This window comes from Tenrec ecaudatus, chromosome 15 (assembly GCF_050624435.1).
Source record: "Tenrec ecaudatus isolate mTenEca1 chromosome 15, mTenEca1.hap1, whole genome shotgun sequence".
Lineage (NCBI taxonomy): Eukaryota > Metazoa > Chordata > Mammalia > Afrosoricida > Tenrecidae > Tenrec > Tenrec ecaudatus.
This window is the reverse complement of record NC_134544.1, coordinates 104,869,761-104,892,139: the sequence shown is the minus strand read 5'-3', so window position 1 is coordinate 104,892,139 and position 22,379 is coordinate 104,869,761. Positions and strand designations below refer to the sequence as shown.

At 42.2% G+C, this 22,379-nt stretch overlaps 1 protein-coding gene across 1 annotated transcript in view; it reads left to right on the top strand.

Annotated features, from left to right (window-relative positions):
• The window catches only part of LOC142427662 (uncharacterized), a 68,518-nt gene that overhangs the window by 11,331 nt on the left and 34,808 nt on the right, over positions 1-22,379 (top strand). The window contains exon 3 of the mRNA XM_075532829.1: positions 251-1,915. Within this exon, the coding sequence (XP_075388944.1) occupies positions 251-1,915 (1,665 nt within the window). The remainder of the gene's footprint in view (positions 1-250; positions 1,916-22,379) is intronic.

Below are 22,379 nucleotides of genomic sequence, written 5' to 3'. Positions count from 1 at the left end.
TTGCAATGTGGGAAAACTTTCAAAAGTGGGTCATACCTCAAGGGACATCAGGATTCTCATGTGGCAGGAATGTCCTATATATGCAGTGAATGTGGGAAAGGCTTCACCAGGAAGAGTGATCTCAATGCTGGAGAGAAACCCCACATATGTGGTGAATGTGGAAAAGTCTCAATCAGGAAGACTGCTCTCACTGATCACCAGCGAACTCATACTGGAGAAAAACCCCACATATGTGGTGAATGTGGAAAAGCTTTTATCAGGAAGAGTAAGCTTGCCGTTCATCAGCGAACTCACACTGGTGAGAAATCCCATGTATGTGGTGAATGTGGAAAAGCCTTTCTCAGGAAGGATGTTCTCACTGTTCATCAGCGAACTCATACTGGAGAGAAACCCTATGTATGTGGTGAATGTGGGAAAGCCTTTATCACGAAGACTGCTCTCATTGTTCATCAGCAAACTCATACTGGAGAGAAACCCCATGTATGTGTTGAGTGTGGAAAAGCTTTTATCAGGAAGAGTAAACTTACTGTTCATCAGCGAACTCATACTGGAGAGAAATCCTTTGTATGTGGTCAATGTGGAAAAACCTTTCTCAGGAAGGATGGTCTCACTGTTCATCAGCGAACTCATACTGGAGAGAAACCCCATGTATGTGGTGAATGTGGCAAAGGCTTTATCCAGAAGGCTTCTCTCACTGTTCATCAGCAAACTCATACTGGAGAGAAACCCCATGTATGTGGTGAATGTGGAAAAGCCTTTATTCGGAAGCGTGCTCTCACTGTTCATCAGCGAACTCATACTGGAGAGAAACCCCATGTATGTGGTGAATGTGGAAAAGCCTTTATCTTGAAGCATGCTCTCACTGTTCATCAGCGAACTCATACTGGAGAGAAACCCCACATATGTGGTGAATGTGGAAAAGTCTCAATCAGGAAGACTGCTCTCACTGATCACCAGCGAACTCATACTGGAGAAAAACCCCACATATGTGGTGAATGTGGAAAAGCTTTTATCAGGAAGAGTAAGCTTGCCGTTCATCAGCGAACTCACACTGGTGAGAAATCCCATGTATGTGGTGAATGTGGAAAAGCCTTTCTCAGGAAGGATGTTCTCACTGTTCATCAGCGAACTCATACTGGAGAGAAACCCTATGTATGTGGTGAATGTGGGAAAGCCTTTATCACGAAGACTGCTCTCATTGTTCATCAGCAAACTCATACTGGAGAGAAACCCCATGTATGTGTTGAGTGTGGAAAAGCTTTTATCAGGAAGAGTAAACTTACTGTTCATCAGCGAACTCATACTGGAGAGAAATCCTTTGTATGTGGTCAATGTGGAAAAACCTTTCTCAGGAAGGATGGTCTCACTGTTCATCAGCGAACTCATACTGGAGAGAAACCCCATGTATGTGGTGAATGTGGCAAAGGCTTTATCCAGAAGGCTTCTCTCACTGTTCATCAGCGAACTCATACTGGAGAGAAACCCCATGTATGTGGTGAATGTGGAAAAGCCTTTATTCGGAAGCGTGCTCTCACTGTTCATCAGCGAACTCACACTGGAGAGAAACCCCATGTATGTGGTGAATGTGGAAAAGCCTTTATCTTGAAGCATGCTCTCACTGTTCATCAGCGAACTCATACTGGAGAGAAACCCCATGTATGTGGTGAATGTGGCAAAGCCTTTTTAATGAAGAACGATCTCACTGTTCATCAGCGAACTCATACTGGAGAGAAACCCCATGTGTGTGATGAATGTGGAAAAGCCTTTATCACGAAGACTGCTCTCACTGTTCATCAGCGAACTCATACTGGAGAGAAACCCCATGTATGTGGTGACTGTGGAAAAGCCTTTATCCAGAAGACTTCTCTCACTGTTCATCAGCGAACTCATACTGGAGAGAAGCCACATAAATGTAGTGAATGTGGCAAAAGCTTCATCTGTAAGGGAAATCTCAAAACTCATCTACAAAATCACAGGAGAAAACCCCTATGTATGTGGTGAGTGTGGCAAAGGCTTTATCCAGAAGACTTCTCTCACTGTTCATCAGCGAACTCATACTGGAGGGAAACCCCATATATGTAGTGAATGTGGCAAAAGCTTCATTCTTAAAGGAAATCTCAAATTCATCTACAAATTCACAGGAGAAAAACCCTATGTCTGTGGTGAGTGTGGTAAAGCTTTCAGCCAGACGCAATGCTTTACAGCACATCAGAGATTTCACACAGGAAAGAAGCCCTTTGCATGAATTAAATGTGGAACATCTTATATTGGATGTCAGATCTTGTTAAACATGAGAAATTTTCAACAGGAAACCTTTCATTGGAGTTAGTTTAACAACGCTTTCAAAACAAATGAAGAGGTGCTGGAGTTTGGCCTGGGCCAAGTGTGGGAAAGGACAGTTGGGACTTACCATATGGGTACCCATGTTCTGTGTTGCTGTCCCTCTACTGACATGGCCCACCATTTTGGGGGCAAATGACCTTCCAGACTTCCGCAGAGTGTATGCTCTTCCAGCTTTCAGTGCCTGAAAGAGAGCTGAACCTGTTTCTGGATCACAGATGTTCCAACCAGTAGAGTGCCCACCTACTTGCCAGTTGTGCCTGCCACACTTGCATTCTCTTTGTTACCTCCCCCTCCCCCAGGTGACAGCACAGAAGTACAATAAATTAAAAATAAAGAAAATAGAAGGTGTGTGGGACAATTCATCCTGAGGATGAATGGACCATCAACCACCACAACCCTGAGACAAGAACTAGATGGTGCCCAGCTTCTACTGCTAATTACTCTAAAGGGATCACAAAAGAGGGTCCTGATTCGAGTGGGAGAAGAAAGTGGAACAAACCAAAATCATAAAATAGATCAGGCTTACTGGTCTGATGTAGACTTGGAATCCCCAGATTATGGCCTCTAGTGACTCTTCACTCTTGGAACTGTACTCACTCCTCTGACTCAGGTTTCAGCCCAACAATATACAGGCTCAGAGGGGGAAAATTACATCTGAGAGGTATGCACTCCTTAGAAAAATCAACCATACTAAATCAAGAGAGCTTTTGCTTATGGATCAGAACTTTTGAAAGCAAGAAGGAATAGGAAAGAAGGAGGACTAATATAAAAACACAAGGAGGGCTGAAGTGGGAAGAATGCTGGTATGTCTTGAGAATTGCAATCAATGTATGAATTCAATGGAATACAATTTACTCTGTAAAGTTTGAAATCATAAAAAAGTTTTTTTTAAAAATGAAGAGCCCGTGTCTCATTAATGCTTTCTTGTAGGATAGTTATCATGTAGCTGTAATGAGTGTGGGTAACAAACTTTTACCTTTGTTTCTAAGTTTTCTTGACATAAATCTACAAAATTTAAAAGCCTTCAATTCAGTCAAGATGGGAAACTCTCCACAGGTAGTTATGTGACATCACATACCAGTGATCTCACGCAGAAGGAAAGCTCTGGCTATATAGTGACTTTGCAAATACCCTCCTTGGTTTCCCTCAGTGTGTCAGTCAACTACATTAGGATTTTAACCACTAAGTCCACTGCACTTGGAAAAAGTTTCAGAAAGGGCACAAGCTCAAGGAAGTATAATCTACAGATATAGGCATTTTTATAGATTTTGATATTGAGATATATGCCACAGTAAAATACTGGTAAAAAAAATCTGGCTCAAAGACAGTAAAGATGTTCCACAGGGTTTAGGCTGCATTCTTTACAGAGGAAAGGGGAAGTATTTAAATCAGGCTATTCGGAGGGCTTGCTCTACCTTAACTTTACACATACTTTACAGCCACTGTAGTCAAAACAGAGAGGTACTGGCATAATGACAGATATTCAGAACAATGGAAAAGAGCCAAAAACCCAGAAGTAAAAACATCAGCATACAAGCAACTGATCTTTGATAAGGTCCCAAAAAATATTAAATGGGAAGCAGATGCCATCTTTAATAAATGGTACCAGAAAAAATGGATATCTACCTGCAGAAAAATGAAGCAAGACCCTTACCTCACTTTGTACTTCTTTTTCTTTTGAATTCATTTTGTTGAGAATTTGTTAATAATTATTTGTTTCCTAACAACAGTATTGGCATAGACAATATTTTCTAGGGTGTTCTAAGAGGAAATTATCGCACAATGTGCACTAGTGAGTATTCATTAGAATGAAAAAATTCAAGATATATCTGAGGATGTAGACAAAATTTGAGACAACATGATCATTTTTTAACTGTATTAAATATTTCTAAGTTTGACAACAAATGGCAGTAGGTTGTATCTAAATTGTAAACTGAGGTCTGAGCAATACATAGTGCTCTGAAATCTGCCTGGTGAACGATAGACAAACCCCATTCCAATGAAAAGAAGGCATGGTCAGATGCATGAAGGTTCCCTAGAGTCCATGCACGGTGGTCCCTGAAGAAGTGCTGACAAGGTGGGGAAACCACAGCTTCTGAGAGGAAAGCCTCACTGCCTTCATTCCCTTGTCTCTGCTGAAACTGAGTTTGTGTTTGTGCTCACACTGACTTCCCATCACTGGGTATCTTGCACAGTAATACATGGCTGTGCCCTCAGGATTCACAGAGCTCAGTTTTAAATAAACATGGTTCTGGGTGGTGTCCCTGGTGATGGTGACTCAGTACTGGAGATCTGGATTATACTTTGTGCCCCCATTCTCCCATATCCCAATCCACTCCAGACCCTTTCCTGGAACCTGGTGGACCTAGGTCACATGATAGCAGGTTAAAGAGAATCTAGAGACAGCACAAGTGAGAGATAGGGTCTGTGAGGGCCTTGCTAGTCCAGGGCCTGACTCTTGTAGCTGCACCTGGGCCTGTACAGCTGGGGATAGAGAGAAACACAGTGAGTCATGTGCTCGAATGCTGCACTCCCAGACTTCATGTCTGACTCCCTGAACCACTCACCTCCCGGAGTTGCCAGGAAGAGGAAAACCCACACATGCTTCATGTTCATGTGGATAAGATTCGTGACACCCAGAAAATGCTCTCCGGGTGAGAAGGAATATAAATTTTAAGTCCATGCGTGCTGTGGTTTCCTTTGGGTTCGTGTCAGGCATTTGCGTGTGGGAGGTGCATGGTATGTAAAGGTGGAAAGGGCTGAATGGGGCCCCTGCCTCTGGGACTCACACTAGAAAAGCAATGCTGGTGGAGTCCTTGGGAGAACACAGCCCTCTCTCTGAGGTCTTCACTCTACCAATCATGCGGACAGCTGTGCAGATGTTAAGTTTAATGTAGCTTTACATCCATTACCATCAGAAGTACACAGATGATCTGGTGAAATTAAATACGATCTCTATCCTTACCATGCAATGGAATCAAGACTAGGCCTACCTGAATCGTTTCATACCTCTGACCATGTAGGGAATCAAGTATATGTCATCCCTAAAACTCTTTGTCCCCATAACATTTCAGAATATTTGGGAAGGGGTAAAAGATACTTTGTCATATTATGTTTTTAATATTGGAATAAAAAGGTTTCCTAACAACAAGGTTATTTGTGGGGTTACAGGAACCCACAGAAATCATAAGAAGGTCATTTTTCTTCCCATGGCTTAGTACCCTATGTGGGTGATGGGTATTCTGAGCCCCCTGCTGACAGCAACCCATCACATACAGGAGAGGTGTTTCCTGGGCTTACACTGCCTTCCAACTTCTGCGGGCCACACAGTAACATTTTCTCTGGTCATAAGCATTCAGACTGTTGGTCAGGAGTGTGACCTGGAGTTGTCTCTGCAGATTTCCAAACATGGCAGTGGAGCTACCATAGAGGTCAGCACAGCAGTTCTAACTGCAGTCTTTATCCAGGCTCCTGTGGGTTCTTAGCACCCCTGCAAGTCAACTTTCTCCCTGAGGTTATTTTTTATCTCTGGTCCCTCAGTGTGAAAAGCTTTAGAGGTAGAGAGTGCTACAAGTTGCAAACACTGAGTTGGATATAGTGAAAGGAAGTATGATATACAGACATAGCTACAAAGATTTTGATATTGAGATATGTGCCACAATAAAGTACTGGTATAAAAAATCTGGCTCAAAGACAAAGTTATTCGACAGGGTTTAGGCTGCATTCCTTACAGAGGAATGGGTAAGTATTTAAATCAGGCTTCTATTCAAAATAATTGAAACAGGAACTTTTAGTTAATTATTCGATATTAAGAGGAAAGTTTCTAGCCAGAATTATTTTGGGGGTGGTTTTCTGTTATGTTTGATGGGAAATTTTGCAGATGTTGGTAATTGTTGAAAACAATAATCTAATGCCACTGAACTACACCTGAGAAGAATGTTGCAAATAGTATTGTGTTGCATGTTTCATGAGAAAAATATGTTCCAATGTATGACAGAAAATTTTGCACACATAGCTGGAAACTGATGGAAATCCTTGCCAGTACAACATATCAAATACTGTTTAAAATATTGAACAGGAAAAGGGATTATGATATAAGCCAGTAACTGAATTTACCAAAAAAATTCATAATGAAATAGTCTATGTTTATCATTTTATTTTATTGTTCATTTTTGCCCAAACCAGTTTATAGTTAGCTGTGGTAGTCATATAATCATTTGTCAATTTGACAGGATTAAGAGTGAAGGGGTAGAGTCTAGCCAGTCACTCAGATCATAGCCAGTGTGGCCTCTGTGTTGACATGGCCTTCTCCTGAGGATTCTGGGAACTCCTTTATTCCTCCTTGGATGTAGGAGTCTCTCTGTCTCTGTCTCTCTCTGTTCACTCCCTGGGAGACATTGCAGCTGACAAGACACATGCAACTATGCTAGTGCCCTGAGCTGGAGAAACCATGCCATGCTGGACCCATGCCAGCGCTGAGATGCTTACAATGCAACCGGATCCGGAAGACTTCCCACCCACTGGCCTGTGCTCTTCTTACGTTTGGCATCATTGCATGTGTTTTGTGAGTCTGAAGAAGACTTTAAAAATAGCTATCGGGCATATGGTCTAAGATTGGACTTAAGGACTTGATCTGGACTTGTCTGGGATGTTTTCTCAATATTTGATTGCTCTTGTATATAAAGCTACTTCTCAATGACACAAGTGTCTATGAATTTGTTTCTCTAGTCTACCCAGAGTAACACAGATACCATATCATAACACAGTTCAATCACATCAAGCAGTATTTTATTATTGCTACCACAATCAGTATGAAAACATCCTCTTCTTTCTTGAACTCTTTAATATCGGCTCCCTTTTACCCCACCCACTGCCCCACTGTACCTCCAAGAAACCCTTGTTTGTCTTGCTGCCTCTATACATTTATCAATTCTGGGTTTGTACTGTTAAACAGAAAAACACATAACAAAACTCAAGAGTATTACCCCCAGTTGCAAAATACATCTGAGATGAACCCGAATAGGAATTGGGAGTTGAGGAAGAAGGCAGTCCGAATTTAGTCCTCTGTCCTTCCCTGGAGTCCAGGACTGAGCCAGATGTGTTTCGGATCAATTATGTCAGTCTGGCTACTGGGGTGTGGTGACCTTGCTGGATAACTGCCTTTCCAGGGCTTCTGTGTTCAAAAATACTCTTTAGGTCCTATAGCCTGCCCTTTCTACCTTTGGCTTATCACATGCTAACATCCCCAAACTGATTGTTAAACATATTACAAGAAAAACACAAGACACCGAGAAAACGAACTCCCTGCCTTCCAGTAGATTCTGCCTCATAGCACAGCCCTATTTTGTCATCTTTGCCGGTGAGGAGGGAACACTGTTCTTTTAGCAGCACAAGCGAGGGATGCTTACAAACCACCATCCCTGTACTGGCCGCAGAGTGAGACCGCTGGCTGTGGGGAGTGGGAACCACTCCTGATGATGAGCCGGCTCCATCTCTGTGTGTGCAAAGTTCTGTTGCATGCAATGTCTGTGGGTAAACTGCTTTTGTTGGCGACCACAGACAATGGTTTAACAGAATTATGCTGTTAAGTTGACCTTACACTACAATAGAGGGGAATACTGATGGAAGGAAGAATAAGGCTATTTTTATAAATCTACCTTTAAATTGAAGCACAGCAAGTGAAAAAATATGCTTAAAAGGAAAACCAAGTGTTTGATCGCCCCTGTGAACAACTTGCTGCTGTGGGATCGCCAAATTTGTGGGTGGTAGCTGGGTTGGGAGACCGGGATATAATACCGGGCGTCCTTTAAATTGGTTTACCCACAGAGAGCACAGCTGTGCTCTCAATCATGCCGTCCCAGTTCACAGCACCTTCCTGTGTTTTGCTTCCCTTACAGGTTCTGTGGCAACTCCCGACCGAACAGTTGATACTTCAGGAGCATCCCACAGAAGCCTGCAGAGACAACTGGAGGCTTGATGCTGAACCACAAGGTCCGCAGAGGGAGGAGAGCTCCCACTGGTGATAATCCCTAGCTATGCCCAGCTCCCTCCTGCAGATGATTAGACCAGGCCACGTGGAGAGTCTCAGCACTCGGGAAACAGGAGTGCTTGGAATCTTCCAGGAGCGGGGCTAGGTGTCGGTGGAGGTGTTTCTATTTTGATTTGAGAAAGGAATCACAAAGCTCCTCACCCTGCTAGTAGAAATGGGACCTGGCATTTCCAGGTTTCCCGGCAGTTTTCCTGCACAGGACTGGTACCTTTCAGAACTGGTGCCCAGACTCTAGCCTGATCCACTTCTGAATGTACACTCCTCTTCCTTGGGCCATCCACTGTACTAGAAAACTTACACCCCAGGACCACGCATAAACAGCGGATAATTCTGAGCTGTACAGGAAACCACTGTTATAAGCACAATAAAAGTTCACTCTTCTAAGAATAATTCACAGAGTCCATAAGGGACTCTAGTGGATTGATTATACTCCTCCCTTGCCCCAAACCACAATAACCTCTGTAAATGCAGACCGGTATCTCTCATGAATATAGATGCTAAAATCCTCAACAAAGTCCTGGCCAATGGAATCCAACAGCATATAAACTTTTTTTTAAAGACCAATATTCTCAGGCCAATGAATCAGGACAGAAAATCAACAATAAAAATATCCACATACAATTGATTTTTACAACAACCCAAAAGACATTAAATAGGAAGCAGGTGCCTCCTCAATAAATGGTGCTGGAAAATCTGGATATCCACCTGCAGAAGAATTTGGATATCCACCTGGATATCTTATTCCATGCATGAAAATAAACTCGAGGTGGATTAAAGACCTATATGTAAAATCCTGAGCTAGCAGGATCATTAGTGAGAAAATTAGGACATTGCTAGGAGGCCTAGTTCAGGGAATACATGGGCTGGCAGAATTAACAAAAGAAACATACTTCATAGAAGGTAAAATAGATCAATGGGACCTATGAAAAAGAAAACACTTGTGTAAATCAAAAGTTTATTTAATAAAAGAGTAAAAAGAGAGCCCACAGACTGGAATATGATATTTTCCATCTAATGACACATCAGATAAAAGACTAATTACTAAGATCCACAGAATGTTACAAGCTTATAGCAAGGAAAAAACAAACTTTTGATAAGATGGGCAAAAGACCTGAACAGACAATTCACACAAGATGACAGTTAAATGGCTAATAAACACATGTGGAAATGTTCCAGGTCTTTAGTCATCCAGGAACTGGAAATCAAAACAACAATGTGATACCAACTAAAGCCCAGTACTGTATCCAAATTTCAAAACAAAACATAACTGAGAACAATAAAGGGTGGAGAGGGCCTGGTGGGATAGGGACTCTTGTACACTGCTAGTAGGCATGTAAATATGTACAGCCACTGTGGAAGGAGATATGGCGATACATAAAACAGATGGAAATTGAACTACCATATGACCCACCAATACCATCACTGGGCATATACCCCAAAGAAATAAGAAAGAGATGACGAACAGACATGTGTTCCCCCATGATCATTGCAGCACAGTTCACAATAGCACGAAGCTGGAAACAAATTCCCATCAAGAGAAGAGTAGATACATTTTTTTTAAAACACTCTGATACATACACACAAATAAATAGAATCCCTAAAAAGCAGCAATGAAACACCTCAAGTCGTGGTGGAATCTGGAAGACATGCTGAGTGAAGTTAGTCAAGCACAAAAGGACAAATGCTATCTAAGTCCGCTGCACTTGGAAAAGGTAGCAGAATGGGCACAAGCTCAAGTTTACTGGCCATCAGGTCTTCTGGCTGGGAACTAGATCACCTGGGAAAGAGCTGGACCGGTGCCATGAACCACAAATCCTGTTCAAGGTAAGTACAGTGGAGGTCATTTGGCCAGAGGGCACTTCCTGACCTTATAGCTGGGATCCATTGGTGGCGGGAAAGGGGGCAGGAGGCTGAGTGGTAGCAATATGGATCTGGGGTGAGGTCCCCTGGAGAGGGTGGTGGCCCTCTCAAAGGGGTGAGGCTTAGTGATGGTAGGGGTGGGCAGCTCTGGAGAGTGGGGATGGAACAGTCAATTTTGGGTGAACATAAGTGCGTGTCTGTTGGGGTGTGGGAAAGGAGAGCTGACAGCCAACTGGGGGAAGGAGGGACTGCAGGTGCTCTTGGGATCAACAGGTAGGGAGGGTATTTCATGTCTTGCACTGGGAGAGCAGAGCTGACCTAGGACTCTGGGGTTACCTGGGAAGCTAGGCCAGATGTCACAGAACAGTGGGAAACTGAATCCTGACTCTCAGAGTACAAGTCATGCTGCAGAGCTGCATCTGTGAGATCCCCAAATGGGAACTCCACTGGGGGAATTGGATTCTACCCCAGACTCACTGTAACCTGAGGATTTAAGCAGGAAAACACATGGTGTCGGGTTGAAGAAAAGACCTGTACCAAGAGCTGTGTACTATTGGTTGTCAAACAAACAAACAAGTCTTGGTACAGCGAGTGTGCTGTGTTAAGACCTGTATTATCCTGGCAACCCTGTGTGGCTGTCCTATTGCAGTCTGCTTATACTCATCTATATTAGCCTGTCTCTCAGAGGTGTGCCGCCATTGGGGCTCACCGTCTTGAAGCAGTGTAATTTGTTTTATTATTTTTCAGAAAATGAAACCTAGGGATGTTGAGCCCACAGGGAACGAAAGTATAACAAGGGTTTAGGGTGCTTGAAGGGTGGAGGAGACAAAAGGGAGATGATTTCCAGAAGTCTGGGAAGGAACCCTATCATTTGGAAAACATGTTATGAGTATGCAAGCAATTCCACAATTAGTTTAGACAGAATTGAACTATGGAACAATGAGACCTATACAGTGGTTCCCAAGTTAAATCATTTTAATTTTATCCAATAAAAGGAAATAAAGGAATAGATCAAGGAATGGGTTTGGAGCTTGCACTAAATCCTATCCCCAATTTAAGAACAATCAGTTCTTACATCATGGCCCTGCTTGATCCTCAGCTTAATGAAATGATCACTTGATATAAGGGCGCTACAGCAAAGTGGTGAAGAAACCAGAAGGTGCCTGACTATCAATCAGAACAGTGTCTGCAGTCTTAAAAGCTTGTATTCAAACAAGCAGCCATCTAAGCAAGGAGTCTGCTAACTCCACACTGAGAAAGCACAGCAGCTCGTGTGACCCAAAGATGGCAATTACAAAACAGCAGTACAGTGAGGAGAAAAGCATCAGAGCACACATTGTGAACACCCAATTTGTGGAGGCCTATGGGCATGGTGAGAGCCCCAAACCCATCTGCAGAGCATCTGGTCAGACTGAGCCACTGGCAGATGGCTCTAGTCACAGGCAAGAGTCTCCGTCAACCTTACTGTCAGAGACCATGGTCATCCTGATTATGCAAGGTTGAATTCAACACTTGGCCAGGGGACCACCAAACAGACGAGACTTCAATTTGTTCTGGGCGCAAGCATTTCTTACTGGTTCTATGACAGAAACCTCTTCCCTGGCTTTTTGAATATTTTTGGTGGTCTTTTCCTTCTTGCACATTGTTTGTATGTTTGTCTTTATACTATTATGTTTTTACCCTTACCACCTTAGCGCATTTTTGTTTGTTTTTGTTGGGTCATCCAGCAGTGAAGTACAGGTAGAGCGGATGCATGTTGATAATAATGTCTATAAGGGTCTATAGGAATAGGTAGGGGGAGATCGGGAGGGAAACAGGATTTGGGGAGTAACTAATGAAGATGGGAGGGGGTGGGAGCACTAGGACAGATTGTGATTGCATAAATCATCTTAGAGGCAATTTACCTATGGCGGGGCAGGGGACGATGCTCTAAAATTGATGTGGGGCGATTGTAAAATTCTCCATGACAGGATTGAGTAAATAAACTACAAAATAAACAATATAAACCATTAACATCTTAATAAAAATATTATAAATGATATCATAAGTGATGTCACAGATGAAAGGGCATAATTAAAATAAGAATACCATGAAGAAAATTATGTGGAGACCAAGATAATGGAAAAATAGAACAATTCCTGATAATAATATTAAATACTGTTAAACAAAATACAGAACACACAGAAAACAAACTACTGGAGAAATGCAATCAAAATAAGATACAAATTGGAGACACAATTTCCATAACCCACTGGCACCAAGTGAACCCACACTCACAGTGACCCTCTAGGACCGAAGAGATTGCTCCTTAGTGTTGTTTCAGCCGCCAGAAATCTTTTTCCTTCATTGAGAAATTGACACATATGTATTAGATAATCAATTTTAGACTCCCTTTTGAATGTGCAACTGTGCTATATAAAAGTAATTTTTAAATATGTTCAAAATAAAAGTGTTCTGAAACATTTGTTTATCAACTAAGATTCTTTAATATAGACTTAAAAACACTTTATGATGATCTATTTCAGACATCATACTATTCTATAATTCAGTCCTATTAAGCAGTGTTGTACAGTCACTACCACAATCCGTTTCAAAACATTGTCTTCCTTCTTGAAATCCTTTATGTTAACTTCCCTTTACCTGCCACATCCCCTGCCATAGCCCCCAGAACCCTAATTCTAATTATTGTCTCTGTAGATTCACCCATCCTGGGGTTTAAAAATTTCAAAATATAGAAAAAGACCTAACCAGGAGTCAAAAAAATTACCAACAATGACAAAACACCATAGCAATAAACCTGTACCTGGAAAAAAAAAACCCACAGAAAATATTAAAAACCAAATCAAGCACAAAGGGTATCAAAAGGGAGATCAAATGATAAAGTTTTAATCATTCAAGTCAGATTTGCCATTTTAATTTACTTTAGTCCTTTCTCCAATGCTCTCAATCTGAGCACCAGGTTATTTCCATTCCTCAATTAAGGTTCGAGGGAAATTTCCGGAGGCTTATAACCGGTGTAAATCCTGTAAGTATGTTTTGAGTTTTTCCTGTAAGTGTGTATTGAGTTTTCAGTGTCACCCACAGCTTTCTGCACACCATAATCTCACAATTTACGCCCTGATACTATCCCCCCTTTTGGATTTTAATGATACAATTTATAATCCTGGCACATCTTTTCAGAGCCTTATCACTCTCTCTTGGATTGGCTGGTGATTTTGAACTGCTGATCTTGTACTTGGCATTCCAATGTGAAATCCAATGTTGTATCAGGGAGAGTATATTTGTATATCATGTTTATTACTTATTTATTAAACTTTATTTTCCTGATTATGATAGCCATATAGTTAAATTTAATAAGGAATGGTATATGTATTGAATTTTAAATATTAAATAATTTATCACTTTCTGAATATAAAAAGCTGTAATATATTGTTATTTTAGGTAATTACTTGGCTAACCAGAATTAATCTAAATGTTCTGTACCGCACTTCATCAGGGATGTTGTTCGGTGTTTTTGAGTCAGTTTTACTCACAATAACTGTGTGTACAAGAGAACAAACACATAAACTGCCAAGTCTTGAGTTATCCTCACATGCTCCTAACTTTGAGACCATGTTTGCAGCCACTCTGTCTGCGCATCTAACTGAGCATTTTCCTGTTTTGCTGACACTTTACTAAACAGGATGTTCTTCTCTCGGGACTGGTTCCCCAATAACATGTTCAAAATATGTGAGAAGGCTCACTATTCTCAATTTTAAAGAGCATTCTTAGATATTAGTCTGAAATTTCCTCCTCTCGTGACACATTTGCTTTATTTATTAATAAATCTTTTTATTGGGGCTCATACAACTCTTATCACAATGCGTACATACATCAATTGAGCAAAGCACCCTTATACATTCGTTGCACTCGTCATTCTCAAAATTCATCTTCCACTTGGGTTCCTGGAATCAGCTCGGTTTTCCTTTTTTTCCCCTTCCCCTTCCCTCCCCGCTCCCCCCTTTCCCCTGGTCCCTTAACAGTTTATAAATAATTATTATATCTTATCTTATACTGCCCGGCATCTCCCCTCACCCACCTCCCCATTGCCCATCTCCCAGAGAAGAGGTTACACATAGATCTGCAAGATCGTTTCTCCCTTTCTACACCCCCTTCCCTCCTGGTGTCTCCACTCCTTCCGTGGGTGTTGAGGGGTTCGTCCGTCCTAGATTCCCTGTGTTTCCACATCCCTACTGCACCGCTGTACATCCTCTGGTATAACCAGGTCCACAAGGTAGAATTGGGGTGTCGCACAACACAGGGACAAGGGAACAGCGAGTGGTTCAAAACCAGAGGAGGGAGGGGAGGGGAGGACTGGTAGGGAGTGCCAAGGGCAAGGTAACTGAGAGGAATTACTGAAACCAGAATGAAGGCTGAACATGGTAGTGGGACGGGAGGAAGGAGAAAGGAAATAGAGGAAAGGAGTAGGAGGCAAAGTGCATACAGAGAAGCCTAAATACAGACATGTACATATGTACATATATTTATGATTATGGGGCCAATAGGCCTATGTGCATATATTTATAGGTTCAATAGTAGGGTAGCAGATGGACACTGGGCCTCCTCATGCATACTCCCCCAATACAATAGCACCTTGCCCTGCTAAACGGTCATTGCATGATACCCACTGTGTTGGACAGGGTTCTCTAGAGAGACAAACCAGGTTGCTAGTAATTATATATAAATATACTTATAAAGATAGATATATAATACAAGAAATGAACCGTTAAATTATATACAGATAGATAATACAAGAAATTAACAGTTAAATTATAAAGCAGTGAGACACTAGCAGTCCTTTAAGGCTTGAGAGCTGCCAGTTGCCAGTCCCCTTCTGTAGAGAGAGCTGGGATATATATCTCCAGGCAACAAACAGGAAGGCAGGTCCTCAACTGTCATCAACTGTCGGTCCCCAGCTCCAGAGATGAACATTCCAATCATGTGGGCTTAAAGGGACCTTAACTTACAGCGACAAAGTCCACAGGCTAGGCATCCCACAGGTAGTGTACCACTTTGAATTGAGGCACAGAACAAGCAAGGCGAAGCTCACCGAGCCATTTATCCCTCTGCCCTTCTGTTAATCCTACTTGTGTTTATCGGCCAGGCTGGCACAATAAACTATCGCACCCACCTTCCCGACATGATCACTGAAGACAGACCTGTGTGTAAGCAAACGTGGTAAAGCAAGCTGATGGTGCCCGGCTATCAAAAGATATAGCGTCTGGGGTCTTAAAGGCTTGAAGGCAAACAAGCAGCCATCTAGCTCAGAAGCAACAAAACACATGGCCTAAGTAAATACAAGGTGCTGAATGGACCATGTAGTAGACACCAAGGAACAAAAACAATCATTGTGTGATCACCTTCCTCACATAATCGCTGAAGACGAAGTGTGCATAAGCAAGTGTGGTGAAGAAGGCTGATGGTGTCTGGCTACTGAGAGATATAGTGTCTGGGGACTTAAAGGCTTGAAAGCAAACAAGCGGCCATCTAACCCACAAGCAACAAAGCTCACACGGAAGCAGCACACCAACATAGGTGATCCTGAAGGACAGAGGAGACCAGGTCTCAAACAACAAAGGCCGGGGGTGGTGGTGGTGGGAATCACATCATCGTGAATGAGGGGGAGTGCGTGATGGGGGACCCAATGCCCATCTGTAGACAGTTGGACATCCCTTCCTGAGGGGTTGTGCGGTGGAGATGAGTCACTCAGGGTTCAGTGTAGCAACCATGAAACTCAAAACCTTCCTGTATTTCCTGAATGCTTCCTCCCCTCCCAATTATCATGACCCCAATTCTACATTTGCTATTTTTAAAATCAAAACTGTCCTTCCAAAGAATGTGGACTCTTTATGACTCCAAAGAGGAATCTCACATAGGACTCCGCCAAGAAGATAGGTCACTCCAGTGCACCTGTTCCCAGTGTTGAGGGTCTCCATATGCTTTGTTTCTGCATCAAGGGAGACAATGGGTAGCAAGCATCCCTGAAGACATGACACAAGTTTGGCCCCAGAAGTCACCACAATTATTTTCTCAGACCTAGAGATCTTTTGTCAGTCACTACCCACAGCCCACAGGGAGCAATGCAGAGAGACATCTCCAGAGACCTGACCCTTCAACAAACTTTGATTAAGAGATATAATGAGAATGACCATGTTAATCTGTTGACTATTTGTACTGTGAATTGAGAAGGCTAGTTCCTTCTCAAGCTTTCAGTGAGGAGAAAATGTAGAGAGAAAAAAACACCATCCTTGGGGATGCTGAGAGCTAAGTGAGGGAACCCCGATTCCAACAGGAAATTCTCCCTGTCATCCATCTGTGCCTGTGTAGGCCTGGGTGTCTGTGCTCTGTGGGTCCTGCGTGGCCCCTGCTGCCCAGTGTCTTCCCTGCAGGGGATGTTTGTGTCTGGGCTCACATTGACTTCCCCTCGCTGTGTTCATTGCACAGTAAACACGGCCGTGTCCTCAGCAGTCACGCAGCTCAGCTGCAGGGAGAACTGATTCTTCGGTGTGTCTCTGCTGATGGAGAGTCCAGTTTGGAAGAACGGATTATAATATGTATTACCATCATACCTTATATCTCCCATCCACTGCAGTCCCTTCCCCAAGGGCTGGCGGAACCAGCTCCAGGTGTAAACACTGGTGATGGAGATACCAGAGATACTGCAGGTGAGGGAAAGCTCCTGGGAGGACTTCACCAATCCTGGGCCTGACTCGAAGCTGCACCTGGGACAGGATCCCTGCAAACAAAAACAGATGGTCCCAGTCAGTGACTTGAAGTCACAACCATCCCCATAGACTCAAGTCAGATATCTGAGACCCCCACCTTGGGGAACTGTCACCAGGCACAGGAGAACACACAGCAATAGCATCTTTAGACCACAACTTTGCTTTCCCAAGAGACCTATAGCCCTGTCTGAAGAGGACTGATAGCCTTCTTAGCCCAATGGTAAATTTTACCTTGGTGCCTGAAGAATAATTTGTATGTGAGGGAGCCCTGTCCTTATAAGCAGAAAGTGTTAGAGACCAGACTCCCCTCTTCCTTCTGAGCCCATTCTAGGGTAACTGCTTGCTTTAGCTCATATGCATCTTAGTCTATAATGAAAGAAGGTTTTTCTGAAGAGGTGTGTGGTAAAGGACAAAGAATGTCCAGAATTTCTGAGTCCAGTGTTCTCTTCTTCCAGCCTCTCATTGCCCTTGCCCTACCTTGGACTTCTATAAGTCCTGTGTCCCAGAGAGTGGGCAGGACAGGGTTTGTTGAAAACATCCATTGGACACCAAGGCATCTTCAAATCACACTCTCCAAGACCCATTTTTTTCCTGTCCACCCTGACACCTCCTAATTAACATCCTCATATTACTGAGAAGTTTTACATGTGTGAGAGTAATATCTATTAGAAGCATTAACACCAAATCAGTCCCAAGGAGTTGGGCTTGATAATGTCTCAAAGGTCCAACTCTTGTATGAAGCCATTCAGTTCCAATTCCCACCCACTCCTCCCTTGAGGAGATCCCCTCATGTATCTGGTTTCCGAGAATCACTGCAACATCCACCAGAAATTCATGAAAGCTTGAAGGAATCAATCACGTGGTGGTGGGGTCTGGTCAGTCCAAATTCTGAAGATCAGGAGAGGTTAAACCAGACACTGGGTAGAAAGATATGTCTCACTCCTAGCTTTGCATTTTATTTATGCACATCTGACCTGAAGCCTCTGACAGAATGTTTCCAGTTGGCATTGTCCTGCTACTAAGCTTATTCCGCCAGGATTTTCCCAACCTTGGGTCATGGTCATCACCAACTCCACTTCTCTTACAAGCAATAGACACACCACATCCCAGAGCCTAATGATCGAGGTCACTCTCAGTGTAAGTAAAGAGATTCGAGTGCCAAAGGGTCTCAGGGAAGAACACGTGGCCTATAAAAGTTGGGCTTAAGACAAGATAATGTTTTCACTCTGTAGCCGCTAAAAAATGCAAGATTCTCAATAGACACGCACACACGCACCTTTGTTTTCTGGAATATCGAAAATGATGTCAAATCAGTCGAATCCTGGTTTCAAGTATAAAAATTCAGAAGAGCAGTAGGTGGAAAACCATCATTTGAGAAAATAATCAGAGTAAGAAGAACCAAGAACAGTGTTTTAGATCTTGAACCAAAAGACACTTTCTTGAGACCCAACAGGCACTCTCCATTAACATTAGGTCCATCCATGCAGTTGATCCTCAACATTTAGAGAATGTGCGCAGACACTCTTAAATGTCCCTTACCCAGGGGGCTCTGGTTCAATTGAAATGGGAGCATCTCCAACCAGCGACAACCTCTCCATTTGTGCTCTGGACACAGCCCCATTACAACTGCTCATGGGTCTCACCTTACATTTTTCCCTAAACTCAAGGAGAGTCTACTTTTGTAAAACTGTTCATATTATTGACTCTAGAAGCTGCGCCACTATCTCTAGCCATGCTACTTTCTTCAAATACTTTCTTCATAATGTATCATTTTCAAATAAATGACAGTCAGTATAATGTCTTGATAATTTAGAAGAGTCTTTATTTGGTTATAACTGGATGGCTAGAATCTAAAAGTGATTTGTTGTTTGCAGTCCCAAGTCCACATTTCAGTCAATCTTTTAAAGGCAAAAAGCTTATTTATCCTTTGTCTAAGATGTACTCAAGCATGGACAGAAGAAGAAAGAAAAATTAATGCTACTATTCTTTAGGCTTAGGGAGCATTACAGGGCACAGCATTGATTATAACATTCTGCAACTAAAAAAACCAAGCATGCATTACCAGGTACATTCCTTATCATAAAAGAAACAATGCCAAAATTGACTATAACAACCTGGTTACCATAACCATAAGATTAACTACACCGTTCAGATTACAACATCAAAGGAAGCAATATTGAATCAGAACAAATGATATATTGAAGAATAGTCAAAACTAATTGTGTCCAGAACCTGGGAACATGGGAGTACATGCTAAAATTAATCACAAGCAGATACTTTCCCATAAGAGGAGGGAGAAAGGACAGGTCAACTAGCAGTCTACGTTTTGAGATGGGAGGGAGGAACAGGTAAGTCACTTAGCAGCTCACAAAAATGGAGTTTCTTTTGTTAGCCTCAATAACACAGTTTAAAATATTTTCCCCAGACTAAGCTTTGACACCATTCATTTACTGAATATATATATATATATATATATATATATATATATATATATATATATATATATATACACACATACATATTACAATGGGGAAATCCAAGCACAAGGTTTTGGTTACCTGGACTTCCTTGGGCCAGAATTTGCTGAAGGGAATAAGCAATTGCTTTGAAACGAAGACACATAGATATCAGTACAATCCAGGGGTATAAGCACAGGACACTAGCATTTTTCATGTGGAGATAATTGAGTCAGTTCCCTTGTCATATGTGCACTCGCAGAGCATCACCTGATCCTGTTCATTTTACCAAGTCCCCATCTCACCGTCTACCCTTGGTGCTTGTCTGACTGATTTAAGCTTGAGACCATGATGTAGCTGCACATGAGTTCAGCTCACTTCCATGTCTGAGTTTGACTGCCACAATCATCTCAGATAATTTCATAGCAGTGGTTCATAGGGGTCTCCTTAAATGTCACCCTCATGACATTACCCATCTGCACATCATTTTCCTAACAGGGTTGGTACACATGTTCTCAATGAGCTCCTGGGTGCTCCCTTTACTCTGAAGGAGCAACACATCCAACTCTAGACGCAGATGGGTTTCCTTTGCAGTCCCCCATCTCCTGGAGTTAGGCTTGGTCGGTCACTTAATCAAGGTGCACTGAATCTCTCAAAATTCTGAAAGGTGGAAATGATGAAAAATATGGCTCCAAGGAAAATTCAATCATATTTGCTCCAGTTGTCTATAGTTGTACACGAAATAGACATACAACACTGCAGCCTAAAATTACAAGAATTTTGTTGTTGTTGTTGTTTTATTTGTTGCTTGGTTTCCCCTTTTATTCTTTTGATGCAAAAATGTCTGATTTTTAGAACGTCACTCTCATCTATATTGTTTCTTTGTGTGTACTTCTTTTGCTCTGTTTGACAGTGTACGAGTGCCCTGCAATGGGGCACTTACATGTGTCCCTGCTTCCTTATAGATGGACCCTATAGCTCTGGGATTGACGTTAGGTCCTTGATCATCTTGTGTTCGTTTTTGTACATGAGCTGTAGTTTCAGGTCTCTTTCATCTTCTGAGGGTTGTGATTCAATTGTGCCGGCACCATTGTTGAAAAGAATGTTGCTGTCCCTTATAAATTCCCCTTGGACCTTTATTGAAGATCAGTTGCCTGCTTGTGGATGGATTATTTATTTGTTTTCTATTCTGTTCCATTGGTCAAAATGCCTGTCATTGTATGAATGCCAGATTGTTTTGATGGCTGTGGCTGTAATAATTGTAAGGTTGGTTTCTGTGAGGCCCCTACCTTGTTCTTATTCTTTTGGGGTCTCTTGCTTATCCTGGGACTCTCCGTATGAAGTCAGTCATAGGTTTTTGTTGTCGTTGTTGCCGTTTTCATTTCTTTAAATGATTAAGTTGGTATTTGGATTGGAATTGAATTTTATTTAAATATCTCATTAGGTAGTATTGACATTTCCTTTATATTCAGTATCCTTATCCATGAATATGGCATATTGAGAATGTGAACAGATTTGCATTGGGAAGCATGACCATTCCTGAATCATATCATCTAACTGGAAAAGAGAGACTGAAAATAGATAAATAAAGACACAAAGAGATTTTGGACAGTTCTGAATCTGGCCTGCACACTTCCTACTGAAGATGAGAGTCCTATGGGAGGCACATTCTGCTTTGATGTGGTCCATTCCCTAACTAATTGCCTGCATATCTCTAACCTGGAACTCACCTCCCCCAGTTTCTGTGGAGAGTTACTCTAATCACTATTTGTGATCACTGCAGGCTGTACTGTAGAGTGATTGCCACACTTCTTGGGTAGTGTGTTAGTCTGGGTTGACTAGAGAAACAATCCTGAAATACTCATATGTGTGTATGAGAGAACTTGATACTAATGAGCAATTTTACATTATGAAAACATCCTATTCCAGTCTAGATCATTCCATAAGTCTGGTATTACCCCACATGTGAATACTAGTACATAAATTCTTCTTTAGACGCACGAAGCCATGCAATGATGTTGAATACAGGAAGATCGCAAGCCAATGGGTGAAAAGTCTTCTGGATCCAGTGGTGGTGGAAGCCTCTCAGTGCTGGCATGGGTCTCCATGTGGCTCCTCCAGTTTCAGGTCTCTGGCTCCATCAGCCTAGCTCTATGTGTCTTGTCAGTAGGAAGACGAAGCAGAGAGTATGTGTCTGGCCTCCAGTGAGATATTAATCTCAATTGGACCTCTAAATGAGGTCATCAAGCTGCAGCCTGGGTGACAGGTTAAACTCTACCCCTTCACCCTTAACAGTGTCAAGTTGACACCAGATTTTTTGACTACCACAGATAGGTTGTACTATCTCTGTTATTCGGGAGCTAAGGCTTCCAGGGCATCCTACTAGAGCTCTCCTGCCTTGTTCTGCAAGCCAAGTCTTTTTGTGCATATATCAGCCTCATGCTGGTCTTGTAGACTTATGTCCCTGAATCTCAGCACCTCCATCATCCAAGCTAGCTCCTTGACTGGGAAAATTAGGTCTAGAGATTTGGGGGTCTTCACACAGCCGGCTAGTGTTGAGAGTCGATATCAACGTGGAGTCTATCAGCAAAGGTTACTGATCTTTCACTAAATTTGTGTCTACTTTATGCTGATAATCCTTCATTCTGGAAGTATAGGATATCCCTCTTGCAGTTATTTTCCACTGGTCTTTGTGGAGTCCCTCCCATGTGTGCTACTCAGTCGCCATATTGCTCCGTCTCTGAGATATAGGATATATATATATATACAAAATGTTTCTCTACAATTTTAAACATTTTTACTAAACAAAAAAATTAAAATGTAAAGCTATTCTTCTAAACTTTCCCCCAAAGAATTCTATCCCCCTTGATTGACAGCACATCAGAATGAAAGTTCCACAAGCCTCAA